This window comes from Nelusetta ayraudi, unplaced genomic scaffold (assembly GCF_046127955.1).
Source record: "Nelusetta ayraudi isolate G7.1 ecotype Tasmania unplaced genomic scaffold, CSIRO-AGI_Nayr_v1 ptg000048l, whole genome shotgun sequence".
In the NCBI taxonomy this organism is placed as follows: Eukaryota; Metazoa; Chordata; class Actinopteri; order Tetraodontiformes; family Monacanthidae; genus Nelusetta; species Nelusetta ayraudi.
The window spans coordinates 12,938,266-12,957,446 of NW_027466098.1; the positions used below are offsets into that span (position 1 = coordinate 12,938,266).

General features: G+C 47.3%; 2 protein-coding genes across 3 annotated transcripts; one reads left to right on the forward strand and one right to left on the reverse strand.

Annotated features, from left to right (window-relative positions):
- The first annotated feature begins 3,193 nt into the window (after positions 1-3,193).
- Positions 3,194-13,618, forward strand: LOC142895421 (uncharacterized). 2 transcript variants are annotated; one of them, XM_076036446.1, is made up of 14 exons: positions 3,194-3,353; positions 5,577-5,891; positions 6,499-6,807; positions 7,845-8,126; positions 8,206-8,362; positions 8,743-8,912; positions 9,033-9,314; positions 10,011-10,331; positions 10,454-10,729; positions 10,813-10,978; positions 11,691-11,851; positions 11,944-12,019; positions 13,127-13,154; positions 13,242-13,618. In XM_076036446.1, the coding sequence occupies exons 1-14, from the start codon at positions 3,287-3,289 to the stop codon at positions 13,311-13,313; spliced, it is 2,682 nt and encodes an 893-aa protein (XP_075892561.1). In that variant the 5' UTR covers positions 3,194-3,286; the 3' UTR covers positions 13,314-13,618. The 2 variants fall into 2 exon arrangements, with proteins under 2 accessions (XP_075892561.1, XP_075892560.1); XM_076036445.1 differs by having other exon boundaries at positions 3,195-3,353; positions 13,258-13,618.
- A 184-nt stretch (positions 13,619-13,802) lies between these two features.
- rrp8 (ribosomal RNA processing 8) lies at positions 13,803-18,507 on the reverse strand. Its single transcript, XM_076036451.1, has 8 exons — positions 18,339-18,507; positions 18,119-18,234; positions 17,036-17,306; positions 16,066-16,939; positions 14,939-15,068; positions 14,740-14,846; positions 14,541-14,637; positions 13,803-14,133 (listed from the first exon to the last, which is right to left on the reverse strand). The coding sequence occupies exons 2-8, from the start codon at positions 18,221-18,223 to the stop codon at positions 14,020-14,022; spliced, it is 1,698 nt and encodes a 565-aa protein (XP_075892566.1). The 5' UTR covers positions 18,224-18,234; positions 18,339-18,507; the 3' UTR covers positions 13,803-14,019.
- Between the last annotated feature and the right edge of the window lie 674 nt (positions 18,508-19,181).

Below are 19,181 nucleotides of genomic sequence, written 5' to 3' on the forward strand. Positions count from 1 at the left end.
CAGCGCGGGGGGAACAAACACACGAGTAGAAATGCCCTGCTGTCAAAGAGCAAACAGAAAGTTCACGAGACCTGATATGATGACTGAGAGCACCTTTCAGAGGAAACGTTGTTTCCTAGCTAACTAATGTTATGGCTAACCTGCATCAAACTGCAGTCTTTCTTTGCCAACAACAAACCCTCCGTGAGAATTCTGCTTCTGTGTTTTGCAAGTGAAACTCGTGTGTTTGCGCTGATCTGAAGAGATGGTGTCGCGGCCCTGCTTCGATTTATCTCTGCGGTGGTGTTCTTTGGGCCTCTGATGGGTGTGTTCAGAAAACTCACACTGCTCCGGCAAAACTGAAACCTTCTGTACGTGACTTTTCTCCTCTGGTTGACCCTGAGATACGTTGCCGACACCCATTGCTGGCACTGTTTTGCAATTGCAAAGAAGGTCAGGAAGAGAAGTCACCCTCGCAATAAAGACTTCCGTGGAAAGGAAACGTCAACTGACCCATTTCAAAATCCACTTGAGTTTCAGCATTTTAAATTGCGAGCTATTGAAATATAGAGCGCTGATATTCTGTCTGTCAGCCTCTGCTTGAGGCCAAGGCAGATGTTTCTGGCCTGTGAGCAGCAAATGAGCTGCTGGCCTCTCACTCAGGAAGACACTCATGAGGGACTCTCTCATGCTTATTCACCTCTTGGCAATAAGATCCAGCCAACATCCCCTACCCTAGAGGGAAAAAAAATCAAACTTTTGTTGTCTCTTTTGAAAACAAAAATCCAGTCAAACAGGGTTAATCACACATGCGGCACGTTCGTATCTTGTTCTGTCTCATAATGAAGACACATTGCACGTTAAGATCCAGGGGAGTGAACACGAGCTCGGAGATAAGAAGGCCTTTGAGGCGCGACTCCTGCGCTTTCCCCGCAGAGATTACACCACGTCATCCAACCACAGCAGTGGCCGAACTGATACGTCCACCTTTTGTTCTTCATTTGTCTCTGTGCGCGAATGCCAAAAGTGTCACAGGCCACTCGCGGTATGCGACTCGGATTGATAGCGACGAATCAATCAGGGTTTCCCGTCAGTGTGGAATCTGTGCGTGCGTGAGTGCACGCTGAAGTGTTTGCTGATGACTCGGCTGCAAATGAATACCAGAGGTGATTCAGTGCTGTGATTCCCCCCCCCCCCCCCCCCCCCCCCTCCAGGGAGAACAACGGCGAGTTACATTTTACAGCAAAGACAGGTTTGCACACTCGCACTGTTCCTGGCCCGTCACCAGCTTCCTGTTTCCAGCTTGACTTCCGTGTGCGTGTCCAATGTGGGAACAATAAAGAGAAAGCCAGAGGAGTGAGCAAGAGGGCTTCCAGTGGTACATCTGCGATATATATAAGTACACGGCGTGTGACATGTTAAAATAGTCTGCAGCCGGTGAAACGCATCAGCTGAAGGTTTCCACGCTCCCTTTTTTCCGGAGGTGTTCCTCCCGAGGGACCACCACTTCAGGCAAATTAATCAGCTGGAAAAATCAAGTGTGTGATCAAATTGGCCGTTCGGAGATAAGCTCCGCTTTGCGACAAGTGCCGGCCCTGTGAATCAAATGGTGCAAGTGATTTTCAGCGTGGTGCCAAATTTTCCGCAGACGTGGCCTCGCACTGGCTATGAAATCAGCGTCTGGAAATAATGAGGGCCTCAGTCTTGCTTATCATGCAGGCAGATGCCCCATTTATTTAATCAGTTTCCACCTCCGGTGTAATACCGTCTTTAATTAACACAATAACCAGAAAACTAGGGGTTATTAACACTGGACCAGTGTCTTTGATGAGCCCTAAAGGGAACCTAAAAAGTGAAATTCAGATCATGCTCAAGTAGCGGCAGACAAAATATATGCTTTCCGTTTCCAAGTGCTAAAATTTGAAGTGCATTTCAGTGCCTGGTGCCCTTAATGCAAACAAAGATGCATGACTGAGGTTTTATATTCCGCATTTTACAGCAGACCTGTGCACGCGGGGCCACTCCAGGCTTGTAAACGTTTGTTTCTGCAGCCCGAGCCCGGCTGCTTTAGTGAGTGTGAGAAAGTGTGAGAAGTTTGGAAGGAGGGAAAGATGACGCGGCTGTTTTTCTCTGCGTGTAAAACACACATTCGCAGGTCGCAAAGTGTCTTGCGGTGGCTGCCAGTTTCCTTGCAGGTGATTCAGAAAACTGCTGTGGGCCCGTCAGCAATCGCATTATGACTGTTGCGTCTGAGATGTTGCGCTTTTTTTTTTGTTAAGTAGCGGGTCAGGTTCATTCACTGGCAGCCAAGTGTGGCTTTTTGGTTAGTCAGTTCCGAAATGGATCAACCGTCACAGCAAGTTCTTAGCCAGACTGGCACAGTCTGAGAAGATTCCAATCTGGTGGTGCTCTTTGATTTGTTGAGTTTTTACTCACATCTCTTAGTTTGCAGTTTGTCTCAGGAAATCGGAGCTGAGCGAGGCCAGCTGGATTTAGAATCTGTGTCATGAAAAAGGATTCTCATGAACGACTCCGAGTGATTTTGCCTCCATGCATTGCACCCTCATGACACTTCTCAGTTATTTCACATCCCTTACAAAACACGAGAATCACTCTTAAGTCTCAGAGTGCTTTTTCTTTTCGTCCAGTCACCCACAACCCACACGCTCCTTTCTGCATGTGTACTTTTACACCCTGGTCAAAACTGGACGTCTCAGCAGGATTTTTTTTTCTTGCTGGTTAACAGTAAACAAACCAAAATGCATTTGCATTTCGTTAGTAAACAAACCAAAATGCATTTGGATTTCTTTTTTCCCCCATTTGATGCAGCCTCACGTTCTGAAATGCATATATTATATTTCATGATAATATTTGGAACGGTCTAAAAAATGTATGGAGTGTCTGACAGCTTTTACTACGGCTTTACACGAACACAGACTTTCTTTGGCTGCTGGGTGTTCATAAAAAAAAAACAAAACAGGAGGGTTACTCAGGGCCCCTCTCTGTGCAGGATGACCTGTTGTGCATGAAGTTCAAAAACAATAGAGCCATGCAAATCTGAAAAAACTAAAGAGGCCAAGTTATCAGCCCAGGAAGCAAAAGGGAGAAGTGGTGCGTTCATGCCTGTACAAGGTTTGGCAGCAGTGGAAAAAAACCAAAAAAGAAAAACCAAATGTGCTCAGTGCAGCATGCAGAAAATGCTTGAGGATGTACGGGGTGTGTACCCATAACCATAAACCACAGAATACTCACACGACACACTTGCGCTGAGACACAGCGCCGATAGCCGACAGTGAATGACAACATCATGGGATGCTGTGTGCTGCTGACCCTGGGCCTGGTCCTGGCTGTCGCTCACTGCTCGGAGTTTCCAGGTGAGTCCGCGGGGCTGCACTTCTTTCTGTGACACTTCACTTCTTTATGGGCCCATTTACTGGCCCCTTAAGGTTCTCTTTAACTTCACACTAAGGTTGTCTTCAATGATGGATCCAGGTTATTGTCGCACGGAGCCAACAAAGCCACATGCAGGATCACGCCTTAAGGATTCCGAATGTACTTTCCCTCCTGCCTTATCTTTGCCAATGGCAAGCCGGTATTGATTCCACTGTTTATTGTCATCGATCAGGGGCGCCGCCTGGAGCCACGTGCGTTTCTTTATGGCACTTTAAAGCTAATATATGATGGTTGTTAGCTTTGTTCTTTGTGTAAGGGGAAAACCCTCGGATCTTTAAAGATCCCTCTCCGCCTTCGTTTCTGCCGACTCAAAGAGGCTTCCAGCGGGAGATGAAAGCTTAACAGTGTGAACTTGAAGAGACTTTTTTTCAGAAATGAAACTTCTATTTGTTTACCACATCCCCCGTCTGCAAGGGCAAGAGCCGCGTCGCGCCACGGCTCATTGGTTGTTTTCTGGTGAGGAAAAAAAAAAAAATCCCAAAACAAAGCAGGGAGCCTCCATGGACTCAGGAAAAGTGACGCACGACACGAATACCTGATGTCTTTCCCAGCTATGACTGAGTTTCCGTCCTCAAGGTGTGCTTGGTCTGCACTCGGCTCAGATTTATTCCCGCTACAGCCCCGCAGGGTTGAATGAATTATGGAGCCAGAAGGCATAATTGAAGCCATACAGCGTGTTTATTTCTCTCCCATTGTGTTCTTCCCCTTAAAAGACTCCAGAGGCTCCACATTGTTTCTATTTGCTGTGATGTATAGCAAGACCGGCAGCCTCCCCCGGCTAATGGCTTTTAATGCACAGAGATCCAACTGCTGCTGCTGGTTACTCACAAGCCTGCACGCACACACACACAGACACACGCATGCTTTCAATGCATGATGGGGTGCAACAGCAAAGTGTGAAGTCAACTCCTCATGTACATTTGAGTGTGAGTTTGTGAATTGTGGGAACCAGCAGAGCAAACAGTGTCCTCAGGTGCACTTTGACAGTCAGCAGTGTGTGTGTGTGTGTGTGTGTGTGTGTGTGTGTGTGTGTGTGTGTCCTCGCTCCAAGTGCTAAAACCTGTCAGCCTCTATTAAATGTCCTCTCCTCTGATGCACCCCTCCCCCTGCTGGAAGCGGAGGTCATCAGCGCCGAGGACGGATCAGGGTGTCACTTTTGGACTGTTTACATTTTATCAACATAATGGAGTCGGAAATGGCACATTTGCTGACTGTTTGCACAAAGTCTTGTCCAGCAGGGTTCCGCTGGTGGAGATTTTATCGGACCATGTTTATTACAATGCCTTTTGCAATTATTCTCCTTTATTGCTTTTATTTTTTGGGCTGATATTTCGTGTACCCTTGCTGAAAGAATCTGACAACTGCCAGAGAGATTGTGCGGCTTCGATTTTAAATGCTGCAGCCTCCCTTGTCAAGAGAAAGCATTCTCAATGTGTGGTGCGGAAACCTCTTTCACACATTTGTGATAGGCAGAGAGTTCATCTCCATATGCTTGCTGGTTATCTGGTTATTTGTTCAAATGTAAATGTGAAATGTCTGAAGCATATTATAGTTCAATAATCTCTTTCCACATGACGCTGATGCTTTGATGTCACTGTGCTTTTCAAGTAAACCTCGGTTAGATGGAAGTTCATTTCAATTCTTGGCGACATAATCACTTTTTAGCCTAAAATGCCTCTTATCAGCATTTTCTCCGGTGCTTATTAGCTGAAGTTTACATCCAAGTGCACTCAAGCGACGCGCACTTCCGCGCCTTCCGCACGTCAGCATCTTACTCGTCGTAATTGCGTGCATGTAGAGCGCGACACCGTCGAGCCCCGAAGCCGAGGTAGCGTGACGTCGGACTCTTTGTCTTTCGTATTGATTCAGCATTGGCACGTTCTAATTATGATGAAATGACTGTGAAGCTTATGACCAGTGAGCTGGTCGGCCCGGCTCATCCATCACAGTTTCATCGGAGCGCCGAAAAGACAATAGGACGCGTGGAATGTCAACGGACATCTATCAGCTCAACGTCCATGCTTCCAGCGGGAGGGAACAATCACACTTCCCCTCTTAAGACATTCCTGCTCTGCTTGTGCTTGCACTTTTTTAAGACCTCCTCCGGTTAATCCACGTCCTCATTGTCTTCCTCCCACGTCCAGGTGTTGAGTTCACGCAAAATGTCACAGCCTTCCTGGGAGAGGAGGTCTACCTGAGTTGCAGATACCTGGGAGAGGAGAGCGACCTCCAGGGCGCCGAGTGGAAGCGCCAGATCAACTCCAGAGGGCCGTTCAGGCGACTGGCCGGCTTCTTCAACGGGAGGACGTTCAACCGCTCTGGCTTCTCGGAGCCCGACTCCATCACCAACCTCACGGTGGTGGCCAGCATGGCCAGCTTGGAGATGGAGGGGGAGTACAAGTGCCAGTTCGCGCGTGAGGAAGATGATTACATCTACAGCGTGTTCGTCACCATAGTAGGTGAGGCCCAATGAAGGTCGGCGGCCCCCCCGAGCATAACACGACACGCCCGATGGAATGTCAGGCCATAGAAACACAGAAGATGAGGAGAAAAATAGAAGAAGAAATAAACTAGGAGGTGATCACGATTCAAAACAGGCCAATCCAGGTCGTCAGAGTTTTCAGAGTTCATAATAGCCAAAGGGTGTTGGTGCCATTGGTGACGCCCCATGACAGACCGCAGCGCACTTTGATGTTAACTCAAAAGTGTTTCGAAGTCTGTGAGGAGCTGAACAAAACTATTCGAGCTTTTGCTCGTCTTTAAGAAGAAAAACTTCACTATCCTCGTCACAGCTAGCATCACTTACAAGCGAGCAGAGGCTCTTTGTTTTCGCTCGTAACTAAACGCTGACCGAAGCTGCCTGTTCGGTCATGTCGTTTTCTCAATGTGTTCCAATCACAATTTAGATTGGAACCTGGAATCCTAGAGAATTCCATCTTGAAATCTCAAAAGTTTGACTCCAACCCTACAGAGGGTGTTGGTTGGGGACTGCTGATGAGCTTCTCCACATAACACTTTAACAGCTTGTGAATTGCATGCTTTATTAAAGTACCTTCACATTCGCAGCTCGCCCTGAAATCCTGATCCAGTTGAACACCGAAACCCTGGACGGCGTCCACTACCAGTCGGTGGTTTGCTCCGCTGTCGCCGGCAGACCTCAGGCTCAGATCAGCTGGTTGGTGAAAGGCGTCCCCGTCTCAGGCGACCCCTTCACTGTCGACGTGAGCGACGCGCAGCACTCCAACGGAACCTCCACCGTGAGCAGCGTCCTCCGCTTCCCCACCCACCTGCAGGGCGAGGACAGCGTGGCCTGTTCGGTCCAGCACCCGACGTTCCAAGAGGACAAAGTCACCGCCGTGACGGTGGAAACTTACGGTAAGATCGCACTTTGCATAAATGTGCACCGAAGTGGAGGTTGCAAAAATGCGATTGCGACCTCCGAACAGAAGAGGCTCCCTCAGCTGATCGATTAGCGCCGTTGCAAAAAGATAAGAGAGAGAGAAAGAAAAACGCATCAACAGGAAAACACTGAAGAATAGAACGTGAAGCGTTTCCAGCTTGTTTGTGTAACTCGCAGCCGGCCAGATGATGCAGATAAAACTGAAATACGCAACCGCAGGGGACAGACAAACGTTAACGCCTCAAACCAAAGTGATGCAAAAACATCTTTGTGTCGTGAGTTGTACGTGCGCAGCAGGAAAAAAGAAACAAAAACAGTCGGCCAACGACCACATTCGTAACCCACACGTGGGCCTTCTGATGTTCCGCACAAACAGAGAAAAAAAAAACAGAGGGCGGCGCTACAACCCAATCGGTTCAGCGCCTCTGCGTGCGGCGTGACGTTATTCAACTCCACAAACTGAATTTTGTGTTTGCCTACTGTGTGGCGATCCTATTAGCGCGAGACATGCAATTATGTCACGCGATTGCAGTGGTTAAACCCACGCTTAGCCAAAGTGCATTGTTCCTTTCAAAGCCTTCCCCGGCCGCTGAGCCATAATGAGGCGTTAGCTCGCGTCTCCTACTCATTTTTGCGCTGCATCGCGACTTTAATTTGCTTGATAATAGACTCTGATCTCCGCTGATTCCCACTATTAAAGAGTGCGACTCGCTCAGCTCTGGTTCGGACAGCAGCTGGGCCAGACATCTGCTCTCAGCGCCGGCTCAGCCAACAGATGGGACAGGTGATAAGCTGGAGTCAGCGCTAAAAAAACCCACGCCGGAGCCCCTCGCGGGCCTTGTGTTTAGCCACCGTTCAGCCCAGCTCATCCGGCTGCTGCTTCCCTATTTTACCAAAACACCCAAAGCCCCAATTTTACTGTCTGACTTTTTAATTTGTTGGGAAAAATAAACAACAACAACAACTTGGGGCCCCAGGAAAGACAATCTCTGCTTTGCCTTTCTTCCTGCAGCAAAGCCAAATGTGACCATTACAGTAGACATGGAAGAACTAGGAGGACGTGATTTCTGGGTGGTCTCTTGCATCTCGTCCGGAGGTAGACCAGAAACCTATATCCACTTGGAGCCAGCCACCGATGAAGATGTGCAGATTGAGACCGGCTCGGATTCATACACTCAGAAACACACCGTCGTCCTCCCGGCAGCGGAGTACCAGGGGCAGCACGTCACCTGTGTGTTCCAACACCCCATATTCTCGCACACGGAGCAGCGGGTCGCCACCTTGCCGTCTTTCTGTGAGTATCGCCTTTCTCATTTGGACTCTCGAGAGTTTGCGGAAGAAAACACAGATGTGCTTTCTTTCCGGTTCTGCAGATTTGTCCGCGGTCCAGTTGTGGAGCTCAGATCCGGGAGTGAGCTCCGACTTCCAGGCTACAGACTCATGGGGAATGCAGGAAGGACACGAGAGTGACGTCGTCATCGGCCTGCAGGTCGTTGGAAATGTGCCAGGTTATAACGTTTCCTGCAAAAGGTAAGGAATGCACGGAGAAATCCATGCAAAACGAAAGATCAAGCGGCGATTTTCCACAAATCACTCTGTGCAAAGCTCTCTCTCTCCCCCCCGCCCCCCTTCAAACGTCTGCTGGCTCCCAGCCTGTAATACCTAGAAACAAAGAGTTTAATCCAACAACAAGGGTAATTTTTTTCTCACATGCATTACTGAACGAAAGCAACCTTATACGTTGTGTACGGGATGTGGTTACACCATCTGTGGCATTCAACCACAGGTGACAGACACAGACAGACAGACAGACAGGAACCAGATTTAGACACTGCTGATCACAAATAATGATTTACCTGCACCGCTTGCCTGAACCCATGCACGAACCTCCTCTTTTGGTGCGTTTACAGAGACGGCGAGCCTTTGCCTGATGGCGTGGAGGTCACTGGAAGCAGCCTCACAGTCCGGGCTCCAGTGGCGCTTCGGCACGGCGGCCAGTACGAGTGTGTCGCCTCCTATCACCACATCCAGGCGGCGCTCAAGTTCAACATCACAGTCAGACCTCGCGTCACCCTCCTCGGTATGCCTGGCTCTCTCTCTCCCCCGCTTCTTTTTTTTTTTTTTTTTTTACAATGACATCATAAAAAGTTTTACGTGCGGCCCGAGTATGACACATTGAATTGGAAACTCGCTCTCACAGTTCCTCCGACGATAGCCGTTGATTTGCGGACCGAGGACGGACGTTGGCTGATGGAGTGCTCGGCAGCCGGGGCCGTTCCCGCGGCCAACGTGTCCTGGCTCCTGCCGGAGGGCGTGTCCGCAGCCTCCTGGTTCAATTCCACTTCTCGTAATGGAAGCCACTCCGTTCGGGGAGTCCTGCTGCTCCCGGCCTGCTCGCCCTGGGAGCTCACGGCGCTGTGCGTGATAAATCACCCAGCCTTCCAGGCCCCGCAGAACAGGAGTGTGATGCTCCCCATGTGCGGTACGTTCGACTAATCACTCTATTGGTTCTCTGCGGCAACACGCATTTTGACTGTGCGAGCGTCAGTAGTGGGGGGAAGTAACACAGTACTTGAGTATTTGTTTGTCGAATTACTTTTTAGTTTTACTGCCTACATTTGTACACAAATATCTGTACTTTATTATTCTTGCATTGAAAATACAAACAAACAAACATGCTCGCTGCTTTTGTGTTTAAAAGTGTTTAAAATCTATAAATTCTATTCAAAATAATCCACTTATCATCGTTGCTGTTGCTTAAAGTGGAGCTATTTGAACTGTGCAGTTGAGCAGTTGAACATAAAAGTAGATGATACTCTATTGGGAGATTATTTTGGATCATCTCGAGAAAAATAAAAATGTAGAAGATAATATTGGTTATTGTTATTGAAAGTGTCAACATGCAATAATGGCTCATTGGTCTGTAACCATTAGCGATTACAGCTTGGTTGTGCAGCAGTTGAAAAAGAATTTTTTTTTTTTTATTTTCAGTACATTTTAGAACCTTTACTGTCTTAGCTGTACTTAAGTAAAGGAGTTGAATCAGTACTCTTTTTTTTTTAAGTATCTGTACTTTTACTTTAGTACAGAATGTGAATATTTTGCCAGCTCTGGTGAGAGTGCTGTAGATTTTTATCTTGCATCCAGACAGAAACTTGTCTATTTTTATCCCACGCAGCCCCTCTGAGCGTCACCTTCCACTCGGTCTCCAGGTGGGGGGACGACAAGGAGTACACTAAGGCGGACTGCTCGGTGGAGAGCGAGGCCCCCGCTGCTGCAATCACCTGGCATGTCGGGAAGAACGACAACAACAGCAGCAGCAGCAGCAGCAGCCTGGGTTCGGTGTCGGCGACGGAAGACCTGAGTGACGGTCGGGTTTTGGCCCGCAGCTCCGTGCGCTTGTTATCGTCCTTGTACTCAGGCCAGGATCTGACCTGCATGGTGCAGCATCACAGCCTGAGGGCGCCGGAGAAAAGAACCACACGCATTCCTGAGCAAAGTGTGTTCCCCCCCCCTTTTTTTTCACAGAACTCTTTCCTCGTGTCACACACGCAAAAAAAAAAACCTTGACCGGCAGCCTTTTTGTCCTCTTCCCGTCACCCCCGCTGTTGTCTTTCCCAGAAGCCTGTCGGCTGAGCGTGCGCGGGGAGAGAGAGCGCGACTCCCCCCTCTGGCTTGCCGTGTGCGAGTGCAACGCCGGGACCAACCTCGCCTGGGTGCTTCCCGACAGCGCCAGGGGTCAGACGTCCATGCAGTCCGAGTACAAGGGCCACGTGCTGAGAGCCCGACTGACGTACAGCTTCAGCCTGGCCCTGCACGAGGGCCAGAACCTGACCTGCGTGCATCACTACGGGCGTGGCACCAGGGAGGAGAGAACCGTCCAGATCCCCAGATACTGTAAGTCGGGCCGTTCTCGCGCCGAGCCCTGGAATCGGTCAGCCAGACGTGAAACTGAGAGACGCTGCGTGGATCTTCCGCAGACATCTCCGCCGTGAGAGTCGTAAACTACACGACTCCTCTGCAGAGCCGCCACGACCGCCAGCTCGTCGACGTGCGGCGGCTGACGCTCCAGGAAAATCTTCGCAACCAGAGAGTCCTGCTCCAAGTGGAAGGCAACGTGCCAGAGTGCAACCTCATCTGCAGAAGGTATCTTCTGTCGTCACACACACACACACACACACACACACACACACACATAGGAGGCACCTGTGTGCTGTATTCTTTCCCTAAAAGACTCACTTCAAAAATAGATTCCTTCCCATTGCAATAAATAATCTGAACTGTGAACGATGAGGACGAAGCACGGTCGCTACGCATTATGAAATGTGTTGGTCTGCGTGTAGATCTTTTTCCCTCTTGTCCTGGCCGGCTATCATGACAAGCAGGAAGGGCTCTGAACGTCTTTATGATGGCTGACAGATTTATCCTCAAAGGTGGAACGTGAGAGTGTGAACCAGACAGTTCGGTTCAGCGACTACCTGTTGAGTGACTTTATTATATTGGTATTAACCTGAGTGATAGGGAAAATAAAAGAGGGAATGTTTCATGACATTTCAGACGACAAATGTGTCTGTTTGCAATATATATTCTATTCCTGCAGCAAATTCTGCCCCGGAGCCAGACTCTGAATTTGCTCCAACTTTGACCTCAGGAAGAAGTAATGGCTCTTTCAAAGAAAACAAATCAGTGTCACGACTCGTGTGCATTTTTTGAAATGACGCTGTTTCTATTGGCTTGTGGCAGACAGGCTTGGAATCATACGGCCCGATAAATAATACCAAAAAAATATATAAGTCAATCGGATGTAAAAAGAACATAAAACAAAACACGCTCACGCTAAAATGTGCTTCTGTGTCAGGAGCGACGGCACGGCGGTGCCGATGGAGGAGTCGGCCATGGTCTTTGAGGAGAAGGTGAGGGAGCAGGACGCGGGCGTGTACAGCTGCCGGGCATCCTTCTATCACCACACCGCCACGGTCAGCTTCCTGGTGGAGGTGATGAGTGATGAAAAGCTGTTCGGTGAGTGTTTACACCTTTACACTGGAGAGAAACGTGCCGAGGCCTGCAGCCACCCTGGCAACCGTCGTGACCAAGTGACGTCTTTCTCTCAGGGTTGGTGACCATGGTGGGAATCTCCTCGGGCTCGGCCGTCCTCATCGTCCTGCTCGCCGTCCTCTGGGTGTGCCGGTGAGTCGCGGAGCCTCGGCAGCTCGGCTGGCAATCGAGGGCGAAGGTGCCCAAAAAAAAAAAGAAAAAGAAATATAGTACGAGAAAAACAGGATGTGTGAATCACCGAAGCCCCAGAATTGTAGAAAAACAGGAAGTGGTATCGGCTGTAACAGACAGGTGCGTGTGTGCCACCGCAGCAGTCGTGCTCGTCACAGACAGGTAGCAAATATCCTCCCCGCTCCCCCCTCCTCCACCACCACCTCCCTCTGGTGCTGAGAGCCTCCTTCTCTTGACTTTTAGCACTGTTTCTTCTGGCACTCTGTCAGGGAGCTCGCTGCGATCTGGCTCATTCTCCCGACTTCCACGTTTTAGATCAACAAAGGTAAAGGGGTTCAGCAGAATCCACACCTTCCTAAGATCACGGCTCCGAGGAAACTCTGACGGCCATTAATCAGAGAGAATGTTGAGTTCATCACTTCGTTCCCCCACTTTACGAGCGTCTGTCGCGTTTTCCTGGCATTTTTTTTTCGTCCCCTGCCGGATTTTTGCTGCACGCAGGAATGTTGGTCAGGGTCACGATGATCGCAGGCAAATGCACTTTGTAGCACAGCAGTCGTTCAGTGTGAGGTTATTCAACAAAAAAAAAAAGAAAAAAGAAAAAAAGAAATCAGTCAGATGGTTTCGGGTGCCGTTTTGCTCAGTGAGGCCTTCTGTTTCATTATCGCTCATCCGCGGGGAGGCCGCTGTCAGGCTAAATGTGGAAGGTCAGTCTCAGTCCGTGCACAGGAGCACATGACTTCCAGGGATCAAAGCTATTTTTATCAATAACCTTGAGGGGTGGAGCGCATCTTCAGATTGTTGACGTCGCCGGGGTCGTAATGCACAAAGTCGTGTGCTGCTCCTGAGATCACAGATCAATGACGAGGGCTCGGGTCAACGCTCATCCTCTCAAATATTCCCGTCACGTTTCGACAAAGCCACATTCCTCTGAAGGTGGCTTGGCGTGTCAGATTTGGCCACAGTGCCATCTAGTGATGCATTTCAGCATTACAAGTTTATAAGTAAAAGTACTTATGCCGTGGGGGAAGAGTGCGCTAATATCGTTTTCTCTATTGCAATGTGCAGGAAAGGAAGCAGGAGAAGACAGTACAAGGTTAGTCCAAATTCACTGCCTTTCATCGTTTTGCTCTTTCTTGATCCCATCTTTCTGATTGTGAACTCTTGACACGTCAATGAAAAGCTGCACTCTGACCCAGGAGCAGGAGGCTTTGGCAGCTTTGACGTCTCTGATGCAGCAGCCCGGGTCCCCTGAGGTGAAGAAGCCGCCGGTGATGACAGGCGACGGCGACTTCAGTTACGCCATCGTCCTCGACGTCAAGAGCTCAGTGTGAGGACGAAAGGTGATTTGGGTTTAAAGGTTCGGTGAAGACGGACGGCCATCGTGTGTCAATGATGGGAGTTTGTAATGTTCCTTATTAACATTAGCAATGCAAAAGTGTTTTGTTTTTTACATTACGTGTCATTTCCGAGTGATTATGCACTTTTTTAAATTTTGTACTGATGCACATTGGATTGCTGTTATATAAAATCAAAATAATAAAGTTTTTTTCTATTACAGTCTTGTTCCTTGTTGACTGTTTGGCAGCAGTTCCAATTATATTCATACACAGACAGTGAACCTCTTCGCACTTAAATTGGGACTACAGTGACATCCTCACAGCAAAAACTAACAACTAACAACAAGTTATTTTTTTTTGTTTGTTTAAAAAACTTTTTTTATGAAATGAACAAAATACAATCAGATTTTTTAAAAAACAAAACAATTATTTTATGTTTTTCATATTTCCCCACACGATTACAGCTGTGTGACAAAGAAAACCTTATGGAAACAAGTTATCAAGAGTCTGTGATTAGAAACAAAAGAAATCACAATGTATCCATTCACAGCACGTACAACTGTGCAAGAACCGTGTGAAAGTAGCAGATACAGAAACAAACACAGAGTCCTTTGTGTGTATTTATCTTTTCTTGTAGACACAAGGTTTCAACTCCAGGCCAAATTTCTTGATATTTTCTGGAGCGTTCCCATTCTTCACGAAGTCGAAGGAGAAGAAGTGGGTGTTCTCTGTGTCCTAAAGAAAGAGGACAATAAATGTCAGTAGGTTTGTCATTTACAGGTACATTTTGGGACCTCACTGTTCTGACGTCTCTTCATAAGAATCCTGTTCAAAACAGAATCTTTAAAAAATAAATCCACCCTTTGTGCCAGCACGAAGAACAAACAAACAAAAACAAAACTTAGGTAAAGCAAGAATGAGCAAGGAAAGAAAGTTAGAGCTGATAAAGTGAAAAATGTAAATGTGAGAACATCCATTTATGTAATTATTTATGTCATTAGTCTTGCCATTTACTGACTGCTCAGTATTTAACCATAGTCTTTTGGGAGACAGAAATTACTTCTATAAAAACCTGCAAAATTCTCACAGATGATGCCATGTTTTTGTGGTTGCTGTTGTTATTGTTGTTGTTGTTGCCTCACCTTGGAAACCAACTTGAAGCCCAGATTTGCCAGTGCAGTAGTGAAGCTCCGCTCATTCTCGAACCTGCTCGTTACTTCTGCTATTTTAAGAAAACCCCTACGATAAAAAAAAAAAAAAAAGAGCACAAGTGCACAACTGTAACACAGCGTTATATTTGATAGCCCAAAAAGCAAGAAGAATGAGTACAAAAAGTTTTACCCCATCTTTAGGACACGGTTGGCCTCTGCCAGAAAGTCCGCCAGGTTGGTTCCCATGAGTGACAGGCAGAACACTGCGATGTCCACGGAGGCGTCGCCGAGCGGCACCTGCACCGGAGAGGAGCGCGTGTGTGTCTGATTTCCTAACAATTTGACAGAGTTGCAGGCCAGATGAGCAGACAGGAGAGAAAGCCACTCACTTTAGCCATGTCGCAGACGGTCACCAGCTCGCAGACGGCCGCCAGGTCGAAGCTGTGCACCTTGTTCTTCACGCTGCGTGCTATCTTACAGTCGCCGCAGCCGAAGTCTGCGACCACCAGAGACGGAGGCCTGCAGGGAAGGAGATGTGTGACTTTACGGCTTTATATTAAGATGATCAATTGTTATTTGCATGCATACAATAGCTGATAACCCACAAAAAGCCCAGCGTTTGGGAAAAGATTTTGAAGTTGTATCATTGGAGGGGACTCAGAACTTACTGTCACAAACAGCATTTCCGTTGTTGTAATTGTATAAGAACTAGTGCAGTGCCTGCAGCAAGCACATGGTTTGGCAGGGAGGTGTACAACCGCAGCGCTGGTGCACTGCCCGTAGTGGCCGATATGACTGTACGAGAAAACCCCAGAGGTCTCGGAAGGTCACACAGTACAATACGGCCTTCCGGGCTTTGGAACCGCAAGAGCAGAGCATGGAAAGGCAAGATACAAGTTCCCAGTATCGCCAGAGGGACGCACAAATGCACATACACACACATGAAAACTGCATTATATGAAGAGCTGTCTCTCTAATCGTATCAGATTTTGTCTTATCACTGGGTTGCTGCTTGCTATCTTGTCATAGATAAATTACTCCTCTGTTCTTCTTCACAGATCTGGGTTGCCTTCAGTGTCAGCCTATAGACACCAGAGACTCCTGTGATGATGATGTAAATATTTTGCGATTTTCGGCTGTTATAACTGACTAAAAAAAAACCTCCCTCCTTGCCCCCATCAGATTAATGGTAGAATATTTTGGGATTGGGATTGCCTCGGGCCTGACAAACATTAGGTACAGTGCCACACGCTGCATGTCAAGGTTCTGGAAGCACTGGTATAAGCGCCTTTTAAATGGGGGTCGCTAGACGAACCCGTGCTGTTTGTTTTTTTGGAAACGGTTGTTTGTCTTTTTGTCTCTATGTGGCCCTGTGATGAACCGGCAACTTGTCCAGGGTGTCACCCTGCCTTCGCCCTAACACAGCCTGGCATAGGCTGCAGCCGACCCCCGTGACCCTGAGTTCAGGAAGAAGCGGCTATTGAAAATGGATGGATGGATAAATGCGTGTTCTCACTTTTGCTGGATGAAAGAGATGATCTTGTCCACCGGGTTGTCGGGCCACCTCTGGACCTGGGCCGTGTAGCCTTTGTGGTACACGCAGAAGGCCTGCGGGTCCTGCCTGAACATGCGCTTGGCCTCGCCGCTGGACGAGGTGTACAGCAGTTCGTTGATGTAGCGGAAGCGGGCCGACTCCAGCCGCTGCTCCATCCGGGACCGGAGGGAGGCGGAGCGGTCCGGCGGCGACTCTTCCTCCGGAGCGGCCGGCTCGTCTTTCGCCTCCGCCAGACTGTCCCGCTGCTCCGCTTCCTGGCCGCGCAGGATTTTCTGCAGCTTCTCTTTAAACAGACGCTGTTTCCTGCTCTGCTCGGGTTTCAGTCCTTTCGTGGGAGGCTGCTGCTGACCGTCTGTGATCTCCAGAACTCTCTGTCCCGATCCGTCAACAGATGATTCGGTTGCGCGTTTTTTCGCTCCGCCATCTGTTGTTTTTTTCACCTCCTGAATCTGCTTCTCCTCTTTCGGCGCCTTTGTTTTTGTTGGACAGGATGCATCAGTGTCTCTTTCGCTGTTTTTCCGTTTCTGCGGTTTACGTTCTCTTTCCTTTCTCTTGGCTGGTGTCTGGCTGATTTTCTCAGAGCTGTTGTTGCTGGATGACTCCGTTCTGACCTCTTCTTGGGCCCCGAGTCCCCCTGAAGACTCTTTGTTTTTTCCTGCTTCCTCAGGCTCATTTTGTCTGAATTTATTTCTACTTTTCTTCTTGTTCTTCATTTTGTTTTTCCACTGCTGCCTGCTCAGTCTTTCAGTGTTCTCTGGCTCCCCTGTATTCTCCTTGGAAGATTGTGTAATTTTATTATCTTCTGTCATGTTTTCAGAGATATTTTTTAACTTTGCTGTCCCAAAAGAGAGAAAAAAAAAAAAATCAACTTGATTTTATACCTTTCAACAAGTGAATAAAAAACAAAACCTCATGCCAGTGAATTACTCACCATCTTTGTTTAATTTCTTCTTCTTCTTCTTTTTGGCTTCAGGTTGTTCTTCCAGCAGGCTTGCTCCCACATCTGCATCGTCTGGCTGCTCCCCAGCACTTTCCAATGGCTTTCTCCTCTTGCTTCGTTTCTTCTTCCTCTTCTTCTTGTGTACTGGAGCCCCTTCAGTCTCGCTGTCGCTGTCCTGCTGGTGATCTTCGCTCTTCCAGTCTGGAACCGAACCCAGAGTCTGCAGCGTTCGCAGCAGACTCTTCTTTTTGACAGTCTTGATCTGTTTGAGGAGATATTTAGATTACGATTTTAGCCTTTAATTGAAGGTATGAGACCATTTCCCCCCCAGAAAGGGCAATATCTAAACTCTGACAAAACAAGACTCAGCGATGTTGAGATAATCTAACCATCTTAAGTGTTGTGGATACATTTTTTTTTTCCAAATCCAAGCTACAAATCTGTAACAAAGGAAAACAAACTGTTTATGACTAGCAGTGATGTCTGTGGATAAATGAAATGCTAGCTTCAAAGCAAAATATATCTACAAAATAATTATTATGTACACACCAATGTGCATGCCCACATCATGCCATTTGGAAAGGTCACCACTTGGCATTTAATTTACTTTAACTGTAAACAAAAACTCATCAGAAACAAACTTAAATTAGAGGAGCAGAATTTTAACTGATCCTTCAATAGCATTTTTTGTGGTTCATTGTCGTAGATAGTTCAATCCTACTGAAGCCACAGTGTCTACTTTTAAATCCCTTCAAAGAGAGGCACTTTGGGAATATAATTAAATGGAAACAAAGTTGTAACTGTATTACTATATAACTAAGTACATGAATGATGTGCTAAGTTTTCCAGTGGCATGAAGTAAAGTTAGAAAGCAGAATCAGCTGGAACTCATGCAATGAAAGCGCAGTGGTGTGTACTAATTGTATTTACATCCTACCACTTTGGACAGTGATGCAGAGCGTCATTGTTTAACATGGTTTTACTATAGTTTATCTTTTCTCTCTTTCTCTCCCTCTCTCTGAAAGCTAAACCTGAGCTTTCCGCTACGTCATTAGCCACTGGATGTGCTTTTACCTTGACATTTGTGACGCCGGTCGCCTGCTGGATGCTGTTGGTGACAGTTTTACTCAAAGGCTGCTCCGCATGTTCGTCATCCCAGTCTTCGTTTTCAAGAAACATGTTTTCACAGACTGTGGAAGCGAAGAACACAGACTTGTTAACTTACTGTTGAGTTCACAACCCCAGCAGTGACGTCCCGTTTCATTTATCTTCTATTTCTCCACACAACACTTACTGCTTCGCCCCAGGGAGGCGGGAACCTGGAAGATTAGTCGGGAGGTCCCAGGTTTCGTTGTTTATCCAAATCTAGTGTATGTAATAAACCGGTTATTGCGTTTAATGGCCGGAGAAAACGGCAATAGCCACGTTGGTTGGTCTCATGTGCGTGAGGGAAGCAAAACAGAACTACAGGCGCACTTTGATGACTCGAGGGCAACAGAGAATTGTGGGACACGTAGTTTTGTAGCCATACAGGCACGCATGCGCGCGCGTATCTTAAAACTGGCATAACTTTGCTTTAAGTCGAGCAGCGGGCAAAACAAACATACCATTATGGAAGGTTTGTTGACCACAGAGTCAGTCACGCTTTCAGTAAGTGAGGCGTGACTGACTATGGTTTAACTTTAGGTTCAACCTTTGCTCCTCTGACAATTTAGCACCGTATTTTTACAGTCGTCAAATAAGTATTCTAAACTAGAGGAGATATTACTGGAGATACTGTAATTTTATTCATTTAATTATTTAATCTCTGTACTGTATCTGTCTATCTGTCTTCACGATGTATTCTTGTCTATGTCTACATGTGTATTTTATTGAGGAGTCTATTAACACCTGGCAAGGGACTACCGATGAAAATTTGCCTTCAGCTAACTCGGGTATGTTTACTTTCTCATAGAAATGTTGATCAATGTACTTTGTCCATTAAAAAAAAAAAAAAACATAAATTGAGAATTTGAATGTGAAAGAAATTAGAGGTCGTTAAACTAAAATTATTAATTTTCCTGTTTTTATATGCATGACTCACATATAAAATATAAAAATACGAGTGATGTGAAATTACGCTTCTACCGTCTTCATA

What these genes read in the sequence shown, in the direction of transcription:
- LOC142895421 (XM_076036445.1), top strand. Translation starts at nt 3,287, where the DNA reads ATGGGATGCTGTGTGCTGCTGACCCTGGGCCTGGTCCTGGCTGTCGCT. An exon ending in CGCCACCTTGCCGTCTTTCT is followed by an intron (nt 8,127 to 8,205) that starts GTGAGTATCGCC and finishes CCGGTTCTGCAG; the next exon opens with ATTTGTCCGCGGTCCAGTTG. An exon ending in ACCTCGCGTCACCCTCCTCG is followed by an intron (nt 8,913 to 9,032) that starts GTATGCCTGGCT and finishes TCGCTCTCACAG; the next exon opens with TTCCTCCGACGATAGCCGTT.
- rrp8 (XM_076036451.1), bottom strand. Translation starts at nt 18,223, where the DNA reads ATGTTTCTTGAAAACGAAGACTGGGATGACGAACATGCGGAGCAGCCT. An exon ending in GAAGAAATTAAACAAAGATG is followed by an intron (nt 16,940 to 17,035) that starts GTGAGTAATTCA and finishes CTTTTGGGACAG; the next exon opens with CAAAGTTAAAAAATATCTCT. An exon ending in GCTTCAAGTTGGTTTCCAAG is followed by an intron (nt 14,134 to 14,540) that starts GTGAGGCAACAA and finishes CTCTTTCTTTAG; the next exon opens with GACACAGAGAACACCCACTT.